Source organism: Tupaia chinensis, unplaced genomic scaffold, assembly GCF_000334495.1.
Source record: "Tupaia chinensis unplaced genomic scaffold, TupChi_1.0 Scaffold146584_1, whole genome shotgun sequence".
NCBI lineage: Eukaryota > Metazoa > Chordata > Mammalia > Scandentia > Tupaiidae > Tupaia > Tupaia belangeri.
In genome coordinates, this window is record NW_006206439.1 from 141929 (window position 1) to 155063 (window position 13135).

The 13135-nt window shown below is 53.3% G+C and overlaps 1 protein-coding gene across 1 annotated transcript in view; it reads right to left on the reverse strand.

Annotated features, from left to right (window-relative positions):
* The window catches only part of XYLB (xylulokinase), a 41580-nt gene that overhangs the window by 16901 nt on the left and 11544 nt on the right, over nt 1-13135 (reverse strand). Inside the window, exons 7-13 of the mRNA XM_014584349.2 lie at nt 12915-12980; nt 11485-11557; nt 9677-9795; nt 4366-4447; nt 2088-2128; nt 1459-1574; nt 597-712 (exon numbers count right to left, since the gene is read on the reverse strand). Coding sequence (XP_014439835.2) covers nt 597-712; nt 1459-1574; nt 2088-2128; nt 4366-4447; nt 9677-9795; nt 11485-11557; nt 12915-12980 — 613 coding nt within the window. The remainder of the gene's footprint in view (nt 1-596; nt 713-1458; nt 1575-2087; nt 2129-4365; nt 4448-9676; nt 9796-11484; nt 11558-12914; nt 12981-13135) is intronic.

Genomic DNA, 13135 nt, shown 5'->3' on the forward strand with positions numbered 1-13135 from the left:
GATGCCCATGCCGCAATCCCTTCTCTTCCATTCTCCTCTTGGGATCTTGGGCACGCACGCATACGTGCCCGGCATGAGTTTAAGCCACTGGGTCTGGGACGCAAACCACAGTCGACTACATGGAAGTCCAGCGACATAGCCATTACGCTAACTGCTGGTCACACAGATTGGCTTTTCTTACGGCTCTTCTTGCCCTCACCTGGCAGCCAAGACCAGGATGCGGGTGCCCAGTGAATCCCACTGTGAAATACCAACTCAGGTTTGCTCCAGGCTTCCCTGCTCAGGCCTGCCCGGAGGCGGGGCACTTTTTCTAAAAGAACCTGGTGTCTGGACAGAGGGCCACCAGGGTTGAGCAGGTGCTGTGGCTGCCATTTTTGGTGCTGTCACCAGGACTTGAGGGGAAGAAGGACAGATAGGGCCTGACCTTCCTCCAGGTCCACGGAGCAGCGTTCTGGCCCCATCCTCGCTCAGAGCACAGGGTTCCACAGCAGCTCGTAAGGCCCGTGGATGGAAGTGTAGACGGACTGGACTGCCCGAGACCTCTCCATGACACTCCTGTCCCCCGACTCACGGGCCCAGGCACCCCAGCCACCTACCCAGGTGTCCACTGTTGCCCATTTCGGTGGACTGCAGTGCCTTGGAGAACTCGTTCCAGGAGCCAGACGCAGACTCGTCACGGACCTTCTCCCTCATGAGGGAGCCGTTTTTAAAGCTGTGGAAGTGCACACGGTGCTCAGGGAGGGAGCCAGTGCTTGCTGACTGGACCCCTGAGGCTTTGCTGAAGTGTCTCAGGCATAGGAGCTGCAGGTCAGGCTGGACCACAACCCCACTCGCAGTGCATGGCAGGGTCCCCAGACCTCAGGAATCCTTTAGGTGCCAGGCCCCATGCATGTCCCCGGGAGTCATAGGAAGCACACTTGTCTTGGGCCACCCTGGTGGAGCCCGAGGCAGAGCTGAGGTTTCCGTGTGTTCCTTCCCGTACGCTGGGGCGGGGCTAGCAATTTCTCCCAGCCTACACTTCAGCGGGTTCAGGGGCTCAGGGCTCAGGGGCTCTCCCTTCACAGCTTCCAACAGGACACCATAGGCCTGTGGTCAGAGCGCAGAACACACCCTTCATTGAGGACTACCGTTCCTATCACCGGATGGGGGTATACCCTGTACGGGGCGGGGCCGAGACACTGTGAAGGCTGTTACTCTCCCATTTTATGAGAAAAATGGGGCTCAGATACGCTATCAGGTTAGCCCAAGGGCACAGAGAATAGAGTTGTGGGGTGAGGGCTTGAACCTGGGCTTGGGAACTCGAGGTTTGGGTTCTTTCCATCGCAGCTGGGTCCCGGGGTCTCAGCTCCCCGTACAAGCCTGCTCAGTGTAATGACTTGGGACGCTTCAGCTGGCCCCGGACTCGCTGCAGTTCCTCCCTCCCACCCAGGGGAGGCGCCAACGGTGGCCCAGGCCTACCACAGAAGGGCCATGTACTGCTGGGGCTCAACAGGGTTGCAGAAGATGTGGCCCTCCAGGGCGGGCGTGGCTTCCTGGAGCCACAGGAAGAGGGTGTCGCTGGTGCCCAGGCTGACCTGGAGAGAGACGGCGGAGGGCAGGTGCCTTGAGCTGTGTCCACCCAGGTCTCCTCTGCTCTCTACCCCCCCAGCCCCATCACCTCCCTCCTCATACCGCCGACCTCACGTGAAACGCCCCTTTGTCACAGAGACGTCGTCTGACCCTCCCACAGCATAGGAGCTAGACTCAGCTCCCTCGTGGCTCCCCCGTGCCAGCTTTCCAGAACTTTCCTCAGTGACGGCTGAGGTGGGGCTGGCTTCCCAGATGACCTTCCCTAGATGCTGGAAGGCATGGGCTATGTCCTCCTTATTCACCCGGGGCATGCAAAGTCCTCTGGCCCATGTCTGACCCTCCACCATCACACCCGCCAACACTAGCAGCGGGGACCCCCCACTCAGCAAGGCAGGAGGAACTGCGGAGATGCGGCCCCGCCCTCCTAGGGACTGGCAGACGTAGCAAAGGTGCTACAGAGACCCAGCGCCTGGACTCTCAAGGCCAAAAGAGCCTGTGGGTATGAGAAGCCATCTTACCGCAATGTCACCTTCCTCCAGCCTCATGCCTGCCAGTGACGCTGAGAACGAGAGGGGAACCTCTGGTTAGACCACAGGGAACCACAAGCAAAACACAGCACGTCTGAACAGGGGCACAGTGCCGCCCCCGAACGCACACGCACCACCCACATTCTCAGGCGGAGGCAGGAGCTAGGGGCTCAGGAGACATTTGGAGAAGGTGGCAGGGGTGGGAGCCTCTGATGTGGGCTGGAAGCCTCTTTCCTAAAGGGGGTCCTACTCTCCTGCTCCCCACTGTCAGAGCGCGGCAACTCAATGAGGCCGAGACAAGACCCCGACGACATACATGGTTGAGAGAGGACGGCAGGACAGGAGCAGGGGCTTTCCTCCACTCAGCCATGGAGAGAAGGGGTGCAGGTATGTCCACGGTCTGCCCACACCTCGGATGCGAGGCCCCCAACAGCAACCTTCCTCTGCTCTTTTCACTTTTATTTATTTTTTGGAGAGGTTTTTGCTATAGAGTGTGTGCGCTCACCAGGAAGACAGAGAGAGACAGAGAGACAGAGAGACAGAAAGAGAGAAATCATCCCCCAGGAGGGATGGCCACGCCGCAATCCCTTCTCCTCCATTCTCCTCTCTGGATCTTGGGCACGCATGCATACGCGCCCAGTGTGAGTTTAAGCCACTGGGTCCAGGACTCGAACTGCAGTCGGCTACATGGGAGTCCAGCAACATAGCCATTACGCCAACTGCTAGTCCCCACCTGCCCCTTCACCACGGAACCTGGTGCTGAAAGCAGGCCTGGCACCTAGGAGGTGCTCACTTACTGTCAAGGGACTGAACGCACCAGTGATTGAGAAACAGGGAGCACCACAGGACGCGAGCACCACTGCCCAGTGTCTGGGGCCTTGGCTCCAGGACCTCCACCCCCAGATGCTTACCCTGCAGTGACAAAGACACAGGACAGGACCTGCCTCAACGCTGCTCACCCTGCCCGATCAGCAGAGCAGCGCCCGCCTACACAGTGAAATACACGCTGGGACAACGAGACCTTAGACGGCCTTAACGTGAGGTTGTAGAGGGACCAGCAAGTGGTGTGGTAGTGGAGACGCTAGACTCGCACATGGCTGACCACAGTTCTGGTCCCAGACCTGGCAGCTTGCTTTCTCACTTTCCCTTTCTCTCTCTCTCTCTCTCTCTCTGGTTAGATTAAAAAAGAATAACAAGAGACCAGCAGTTAGCGTAACGGCTATGTCGCTGAACTCCCATGTAGTCGACCACAGTTCACATCCTGGACCCAGTGGCTTAAACTCACACCAAGCGCATGTGCGTGCGTGCCCAAGATCTCGAGAGAAGATCTTGGGGGGGGGGGTGATTTCTTTCTTTCTGTCTCTCTGTCTCTCTCTGTCTGTCTGGCGAGCGCATGCGCCCTATAGCAAAAACCTCTCCAAAAAGAAAAAAAGAATATTTAAAAAGGGAAGAAGACAGGAAGGACAGACCTCACAAGTGTAATCCCAATTCGGTGGCTCTTAGGGAAGAGTGCTACTTTGCCTGGGGTGGGGGTGCTGAAGGACAGGGGTCAGGAGCTACTCAGTGCAGTCCCCCAAGCCCCCTACCTGTTCTGCAGAGATCCCAGGGCCCTCTAGGAGGGGCTCCCGGGAATCTCTAGGAGGAAGCCGAGGGCAGGCTGAGGTGGGAGGAGACAAGAAACAAGCCACGGCTACAGATCAAATGGCATGGTGGAGAGGCCAGAAACCGCACGGCCAGCTGGGGGAACTGCAGCGTTCTGGACCGGATAAGCCAGCGGGGGAGGACAGGCACAACTGCCTTCATAATCGCTGGTCAGCTTTCACCTGGAGGGAGGGCTGGTCAAGTGAGTGGCCCCTGGGGGCAGAGTCAGGGCAGAGGTGGGCACTGGGGGACAGGGGACCCCCAGAAGGACTTCATCAAAAGCCTGGAACGCCGAAGTCCAGCATGGGGCCAGCCCGTACCCCTGCAGTGCTTTGGGCCAGTGTGTAGGAAGCCAGATCCCACATGGCCAACAGCCATTTAGATCCAGCTCCAGAGGCTTCAAAAACACACCAGGGCCCCAAACCCAATGGGATGGAGAAATGGAAGAGAAGAGATTGCAGCATGACCACACCCCATCGAGGGGTGCTTTCTCCTCCCTCCCTCTGTCTCTGGTGAGTGCCCACAGCCTTAAAGAAAAACAATTAAACAAAAAGAGAGAGAGAAAGTCAGGGAAGGACCCAGTCAGGATACTCGAAGATTCGAGGGTGAAATCCCCAGAGGTACTCACCGGGGTTGTCCCCGGTGAAGGCCACCACTTGGCACCCTGGAGGAAATCCGTAGCGTTGCACGTAGTAGGAAGAAATGGCTCCCTGAGGACAGAAAGCGAGAGCTCTGTGCTGAGGTCCATCCACCCGCACCACTGTCCCGCCCTCAGGCCACCGGCTGCTGCAGGCTCCAGGCCCCCGAACTGGAAGGACCTGACGCAGAGCCCGGAGTCACATCATCGCGGTTCCGCTTGTTCGTGAATCTCGAGGAACACAGCATCCGTTTGGAGCCACTAGTGTGAGGTCATCTTGATGACCAAATTATTATCATTATCATTATTATTAGTTTAGTTTTTGCTACAGGGTACATGCACTTACCAGAAAGAGACAGAGAGAGAGAGAGAGAGAGAGGGAAAGTGAGAAATCACCCCCGGGAGGGATGGCCATACCGTAATCCCTTCTCCTCCAGTCTCCTCTCAGGGTTTTGGGCACGCATGCACCTGGGCCTAGTGTGATTCACAAGCAGCCCAGTCTAGGACTCAAAGTGGGAGGCCGGCCCTGTGGGATCTAGCGCCTTAACCACCACGCCAGCTGCTGGCCCGAAGATCATTTGATTTTGAGGTTCGAGGCAGCTAGAACAAAGCAACCCCTCATTGTACCTGCTTCGTCAGCTCCAAACTCCGGATACGGCATTAAAAGAAGAAGGCAGCGGGACATGGATGAGCTAAACCAGGGCAGTCGGTGGTACTCTGCCCGTGTTCTAACGTCCTAGCCGCCGTCTGGGAGTCAGACTCGTAGGGGAGACGTGATCAAAAGAAGGTAAACCAGAAGAGGACAGCCCCGTGGCCTGGTGTAAAAGAGCCAGATCCCACGTGGCTGGCCACAGTGTGAATCCTGAGCCTGGTGGCTTGAAAATCAGGCCGGTGGGGACCAGCAGATGGCGAAGTAGTTACACTGCTGGACTCCTACATAGTCGACCATGGTTCAAGTCCTGAACCCGGCACCTTGAAACTCATGCTAGGTGCGTGTGCATGCATGCCCAAGATCCCGGGAGGAGAATGGAGGAGAAGGGATTGTGGCATGGCCATCTCCCCTGAGGGGCGATTTCTCACTTTCCCTCTCACTGTCTCTCTCTCTCTCTAGTGAGCACACGCTTCCTAAGGCAAAAACCCCTAAAAAAATGTTTTTTAAAAGTATGTTCTGCACTAGCAGGTGGCATGGTGGTTAAAGCACTGGATTCCACATGTCCAACTCTGTGGTTCGATTCCCAGACCTGGCAGCTTAAAAAACATGTCAGATGTGTATGCGTGCGTGCCCAAAATCCCAGAGGGAGAATGGAGGAGAAGGGATTGCGATGTGGCCATCCCCCCAGGGGGTGATTTCTCGCTTTCTGTCTCTCTGTCTCTCTCTGTCTTTCTGGCAAGCACACACGCCCTATACCAAAAAAAAAGAAAAGAAGAGATGACAAAAACATGGGTCTTGCTCGCTTTCTGTCGTCACACGAAGTCCACGTGACAGACGCTGCACTTTTCAGAAGCAGTTCTTGCCCTGTCCTCAGGTGCTCATCTCTGCACGAGCTCCCTCCTGAAGGAACGCGTCCTTGGCATGAGGTGAGCGAAGGCTCTCACCATGGACAAAGGCTGCTCTTCATTTCTCACAGAGTTAAAAGCCATGTATGGAATACCACTCCTGATGGCTTGGTTATTTATTATTATTATTTTTTTGGAAAGGTTTTTTGCTATAGGGCGCATGTGCTCGCCAGAAAGATAGAGACAAAGAGACAGAAAGTGAGAAATCACCCCCCAGAGGGGATGGCCATGCTGCAATTCCTTCTCCTCTGTTCTCCTCTCAGGATCTTGGGCACGCACACACACGCGCCTGGCATGAGTTTGAGCCACCAGGTCCAGGATTCGAACCACGGTCAACTACATGGGAGTCCAGAGACATAGCCATTACATTAACTGCTGGTCTCATGGCTATTTATTTTTTTAATATTCCTCCCCCCCCCTTTTTATTTTCTTACCAGAGGGTACATGCACTCAACAGAAAGACAGAGACAGAAAGGAGGAGAGGGGCCAGCAGGTGGTGTGGTGGATAAGGGCGCTGGATTCCCACATGGCCAACCATGGTTCAAGTCCTGGACCGGGTGGCTTGTTTTCTCACTCTCCCTTTCTCTCTCTCTCTCTCGTCAAATAAAGAAAAAAAAAAATAACAATAACAAATGGGATAAATAAATAAATAATTCTTTAAAAAATGAATTGTTATTAAAAAAAAAGAAAGGAAGAAAGGAGGAGAGAAAGTACCCCCTCACCCAGTGCCATAATCCCTTCTCCTCCACATCTCTGTCCTGTTGGGATTTGGGACACACATGGACATGGTGTGTTTTTAAAGCCACGGGGGCCGGGATTTGAACCACAGTCGACCATGTGGGGCTCAGCTCCCTTAACCACGAGGCTACAGGGCTGGTCTGGGCTTCGCTATTTCCTGCTTGCCCTCCCCTTGCCTTTCATCAGGCTGTCTGGGTTTTGCGCGGCCAGCCTTTATAGGGCAGGATCATGGCGCGCTCTGGATGACGATGGTTTCACTCTGACGTTCTGCCTCACGGTGACAAAGGCTGTTCTCGGCATGTCTATGTGGATCTTAGAGACAGAGCGCTTCTGTGGCTCCCAAAAGGAAGGACACCGACAGTCCCCTCCTTCAGAGGGCCCGTCCCTCCCAGCTCCACGACCTTCTCCAGGCCTCGGGACGTCACTTCTCCCTCCTGCACACTCCACACTGGCCCTCACAGAGTTCTTCCTGGTTGTCCTGACAGGTGGCATGTGCTCTCCAGCAAGGCCCCAAATACAGGGCTCAGGCCTCTCTCCCCTCTGTGGTCCCCGCAGGACAGCCAACGTGCGTTCTGAATGGTGGCACCACGCTAATGTCCAAATACATGTTTTTTTCATTGCCAGGGGGCTGAGGGGCGATTTCTCACTTTCCCTCTCACTGTCTCTCTCTCTCTCTAGTGAGCACACGCTTCCTAAGGCAAAAACCCCTAAAAAAATGTTTTTTAAAAGTATGTTCTGCACTAGCAGGTGGCCTGGTGGTTAAAGCACTGGATTCCACATGTCCAACTCTGTGGTTCGATTCCCAGACCTGGCAGCTTAAAAAACATGTCAGATGTGTATGCGTGCGTGCCCAAAATCCCAGAGGGAGAATGGAGGAGAAGGGATTGCGATGTGGCCATCCCCCCAGGGGGTGATTTCTCGCTTTCTGTCTCTCTGTCTCTCTCTGTCTTTCTGGCAAGCACACACGCCCTATACCAAAAAAAAAGAAAAGAAGAGATGACAAAAACATGGGTCTTGCTCGCTTTCTGTCGTCACACGAAGTCCACGTGACAGACGCTGCACTTTTCAGAAGCAGTTCTTGCCCTGTCCTCAGGTGCTCATCTCTGCACGAGCTCCCTCCTGAAGGAACGCGTCCTTGGCATGAGGTGAGCGAAGGCTCTCACCATGGACAAAGGCTGCTCTTCATTTCTCACAGAGTTAAAAGCCATGTATGGAATACCACTCCTGATGGCTTGGTTATTTATTATTATTATTTTTTTGGAAAGGTTTTTTGCTATAGGGCGCATGTGCTCGCCAGAAAGATAGAGACAAAGAGACAGAAAGTGAGAAATCACCCCCCAGAGGGGATGGCCATGCTGCAATTCCTTCTCCTCTGTTCTCCTCTCAGGATCTTGGGCACGCACACACACGCGCCTGGCATGAGTTTGAGCCACCAGGTCCAGGATTCGAACCACGGTCAACTACATGGGAGTCCAGAGACATAGCCATTACATTAACTGCTGGTCTCATGGCTATTTATTTTTTTAATATTCCTCCCCCCCCCTTTTTATTTTCTTACCAGAGGGTACATGCACTCAACAGAAAGACAGAGACAGAAAGGAGGAGAGGGGCCAGCAGGTGGTGTGGTGGATAAGGGCGCTGGATTCCCACATGGCCAACCATGGTTCAAGTCCTGGACCGGGTGGCTTGTTTTCTCACTCTCCCTTTCTCTCTCTCTCTCTCGTCAAATAAAGAAAAAAAAAAATAACAATAACAAATGGGATAAATAAATAAATAATTCTTTAAAAAATGAATTGTTATTAAAAAAAAAGAAAGGAAGAAAGGAGGAGAGAAAGTACCCCCTCACCCAGTGCCATAATCCCTTCTCCTCCACATCTCTGTCCTGTTGGGATTTGGGACACACATGGACATGGTGTGTTTTTAAAGCCACGGGGGCCGGGCTTTGAACCCCAGTCGACCATGTGGGGCTCAGCTCCCTTAACCACGAGGCTACAGGGCTGGTCTGGGCTTCGCTATTTCCTGCTTGCCCTCCCCTTGCCTTTCATCAGGCTGTCTGGGTTTTGCGCGGCCAGCCTTTATAGGGCAGGATCATGGCGCGCTCTGGATGACGATGGTTTCACTCTGACGTTCTGCCTCACGGTGACAAAGGCTGTTCTCGGCATGTCTATGTGGATCTTAGAGACAGAGCGCTTCTGTGGCTCCCAAAAGGAAGGACACCGACAGTCCCCTCCTTCAGAGGGCCCGTCCCTCCCAGCTCCACGACCTTCTCCAGGCCTCGGGACGTCACTTCTCCCTCCTGCACACTCCACACTGGCCCTCACAGAGTTCTTCCTGGTTGTCCTGACAGGTGGCATGTGCTCTCCAGCAAGGCCCCAAATACAGGGCTCAGGCCTCTCTCCCCTCTGTGGTCCCCGCAGGACAGCCAACGTGCGTTCTGAATGGTGGCACCACGCTAATGTCCAAATACATGTTTTTTTCATTGCCAGGGGGGTGTGCACTTGCCAGAGACAGACAGACTTAGAGAGAGAGAAAGAGAACAGAGAGAAATGGAGAAAGCACCCCTCCCCCCATGTAGATGTGGTCATGCCGCAATCCCTTCTCTTCCACTTCTCCATCTGCAGGGATCTGGGGCACGCGTGCACACATACCTGCTGTGTTTTTCCTTTTTTCTCTTTTCTTTTTTAAAAGAATTATTTATTTAATTTGTATTTATTCATTCAGTCATTTTCACTTGACCAGAGAAAGACAGGCACACGGAGAGAAGGAAAGTGAGAAAGCAAGCCACCAGGTCCAAGACTCGAACCATGTAGTCGGCCATGTGGGAGTGTCCAGAGCCTTAATCACCACGCCACCTGCTGGCCCCCTGGTATGTTTTTCCAGATGGCAGAGCCAAGAGTTGAACCTTGGTTGGCCACGTGGGATCTGGCTCCTTTAACCTCCAGGAGAGCCACCGGTCAGGTCGGGGAGCAGCTCTTACACAGGACATGTCCCTAGGAAGGGGACTTACCACAACAGAGCATGATGGCACTGGAGGGCCAAGCTTTTCCTCTAAATGCGGGGCACAGGCTCCAAGGCAAGCCTGGGACCAGACTTTGTCCTGGATCTGCAACAAATTCATCCCAGAACCTGAAGGAAGAGGACAGAACATACGAACACCTTGAAAAAAGGCCTTTTGTGAAAACGCACAACCGCAGCAGACAGCAGCTCACTCTCTCACAGCAAGCCTGCACCCGGAGCGCCATCCTCGTGGGACGTGTGCAATACGCCTTCATCGTTCCCCAGGGCTGCACGGGCAGCAGGGCCCTTGGAAATGCATGGCACCACGGTCTCCTCCAAATACGCCTACCCCAGCTCCAGGGAGCCTGGAGAGCTGCGCCTCTCAGACCTGCCAGGGACGGGGAGCTATGAGTGACACACTGACGAGGAAGCACCCAGGACTCTGGCGTTGCGGTATCACCCTCTAGGATTTATCACCGCGTCTGACTTTTTGAGGAAAAAAAAAGTACCTGACTCCAGATACGATGTGAGATAATACACGGCTAGCGTTGGGGTCGTTTGTTACGCAGCAAAAGATGACTAATACATGGGGCCAGCTGGTGACATGGCGGTTAAGGAGGCTGGATCCCACAAGGCCAACTACACAGTCTGAGTCTGGACCAGGCAGCTTGAAAATCTGTAGGGTGTATATGCATGCATGCCCAAAATCCCAAGAGGAGAAAGGAGGAGAAGGGACTTCAGAGTGGCCATGAGCCCTGGCAGGGGGGAGGGGGCGATGCTTTCTCACTTTCCCTCTTTCTCTCTCTAGTGAGTGCAGAGGATATGGATCAGCCCTCAGGAATTTTAGCAAAGTTAAAAAAAATAAATAATAAAGAAAACTAACACTTTATTCTCTTGGCAGTAGATGACCGGGGTGCAAGATTGGCACCCACCCAGGGTAGATGAGTGTGAGAGTTTTGAATGTCAGCTTGACTGAACTAAGACCCAGAAAAAGCTTTACTCTGGGTGTGTCCATGGAGCTGTTTCCAGAAGAGATTAACATGGGTGTCTAAGTAGACCGGATGGGGGAGATCTAATCTCAGTGTGGATGGGCTTGATCCAACCAAGGGGCCCAGAGAGAATCCATACAGAAGACGGCGGGTCTCTTGTGAGACAGAGCAAGCTAGCCTTCTGCTACTGCCTGGGGCATCAAAGTTCAAGGCCCGCCTGCGTTCGGCTCCAGGATTCACACCCGTGGCTCCCTGGGCTCCTGCTTTCAGCCTCGAACTGAGTTAATCACCACCTTCCCTGCCTCTGAGGGCTCTGGACTTGGACTGCCCTGCCTACCATATCCCAGGGGCTCAGCTTCTGGAGGCTCGTTGTGGGACGTCTCAGTTGCTATAATCCCATGAGCTGATTTCGCCAGTAAGTCCCTCATTCTTAAACATTTCTTATTTTTTAAAAGAAATTTTTGCTATAGGGCGTGTGCGCTCGCCAGAGAGAGACAGAGATACAGAAAGGGAGAAATCACCCCTCAGGGGAGATGGCCACGCCACAATCCCTTCTCCACTCTCCTCTCAGGATTTTGGGCACACATGCACATGCACCCAGCATGAGGTTTAAACCACCAGGCCTGGGACTTGAACTGCAGAGACTACGTGCGAGTCCAGCCATGTAACTATGATGCCAGCTACTGGTCCCAAGTCCCCTTTTACATATCTATACAATCCTACTGGGTCTGTCTCCCTAGAGGACCCCGATTAACACAAAGAGTCTCTCACTACACGCACGTCCCCACGTCCCCTGAGCAGGCATGCACGCAGCCCCGGGAAGGCTTACCATCGCTGTAGTCAATGGGGGCGTAAGAGCCTAGGAACAGAGACGCGGCAAAGCTACTGACCAAAGAAATTCTCTGTAAAGAAGGAAACACAGGGACCAGCAGTTAGCATAATGGCTATGTCGCTGGACTTCCATGTAGTCGACCGTGGTTTGAGTCCCAAACCCGGTGGCTTAAACTCATGCCGGGTACGTGTGTGTGCATGCCCAAGATCCCGAGAGGAGAATGGAGGAGAAGGGATTGTGGCGTGGCCATCACCCCTGGGGGGTGATTTCTCACTTTCTGTCTCTCTGTCTCTCTCTGTCTTTCTGGCGAGCACACGTGTCCTATAGCAAAAACCTCAAAAAATAAAAAAGAAGGAAACACAGAGGGATGAGTCTCTCCCACAGACCCTATGAGGCTGACGCTTCTCTCACGTGACATGAAAGGTTTGGAACTGGGAGGGCACAGTAGAAACTGAGCTGAGCAAAATGCCCCAGCAATGGTGGAGATGGCTTACTCCAGATAAGAGCAGCTGGAATACTGAGACCTGAGCTGCTCCTGGTGCAGGAGTAATGCACTGCTCGAGAGAAGCCAGATCCCACGTGGTGACTGTGGTTCAAATCCCCGGCCTGGTCACCCTGAAACATGCCAGGCACGTCCGCAAGTGCCCAGATTTGATGGGCTGGAGGCCTGGAAGAAGTGGATGGCGGAGTGACCAGACCCTGTGAAGGATCCTTCTCTCTCTCACACTCGGAAACAAGCACATACATTTAAAAAAAAAAAAAAAAAAGCCAATTTATAGGGGCCGGTAGGTGGCATGGTGGTTGAGGACAATGAACTCTCATATGGCCAACCACGGTTCAAGTCCCAGACCTAGTCAACCACCGTCAGAGTCCTGGACCCAGAGGCTTAAAACTCACGCCAGGTGCGTGTGCGTGCGTGCCCAAAAGCCTGAGAGGAGAATGGAGGAGAAGGGATTGCGGCATGGTCATCCTCCCTGGGGGGTGATTTCTTGCTTTGTGTCTCTCTGTCTCTCTTTTCCTCTCTGGTGAGTGCACAAGCCCTATAGCCAAAATCATGTCACTGGAAACGTGAATTGAATATGTTATTTAAAAGAAAGTTCTTTTATTTATTTAATGAGAGACAGAGAAAAAGACAATCACCGTCAACAGGGTCTCACACCACGATCCTCGCCCAGCCTCCCCAGACAGCCAGGACCACCACACACGCACCCCCGGTGTGCACGGGTCAACACGGGACCTGAACCCTGATCTTCCATATGGTTTCAGCGTCTACCACTGCACCACGGGACAGGGCCTGAATATATCTTTTTTAATGTCTGCTCCTCAGTGTTTTTAGCCAATGCACACGAGATGCACTTAAATTAAAGGTAAGTATCATAAAAGGAATTCGAGGGTGACTTCCAACTGAACGTGAACGCTTAACCAACCTCTGTGCGCGAGTAGGCCTCCGGATTCTGCTGGTAAATCTTTGCAATTTGGTTTCCTGTAAAACGCTGGGAAAGGAATGCAAATTCGTGAAAGCTCAAATCCTACACAAAACAAATAACTAACTCTATAACGTGGGTTTAACGTCACATGCTTTGGATATTAGTTGATATAATAACAGCTTTTGAAAAGTCCCAAATCTGGAAATGCTTGATACCTGCTG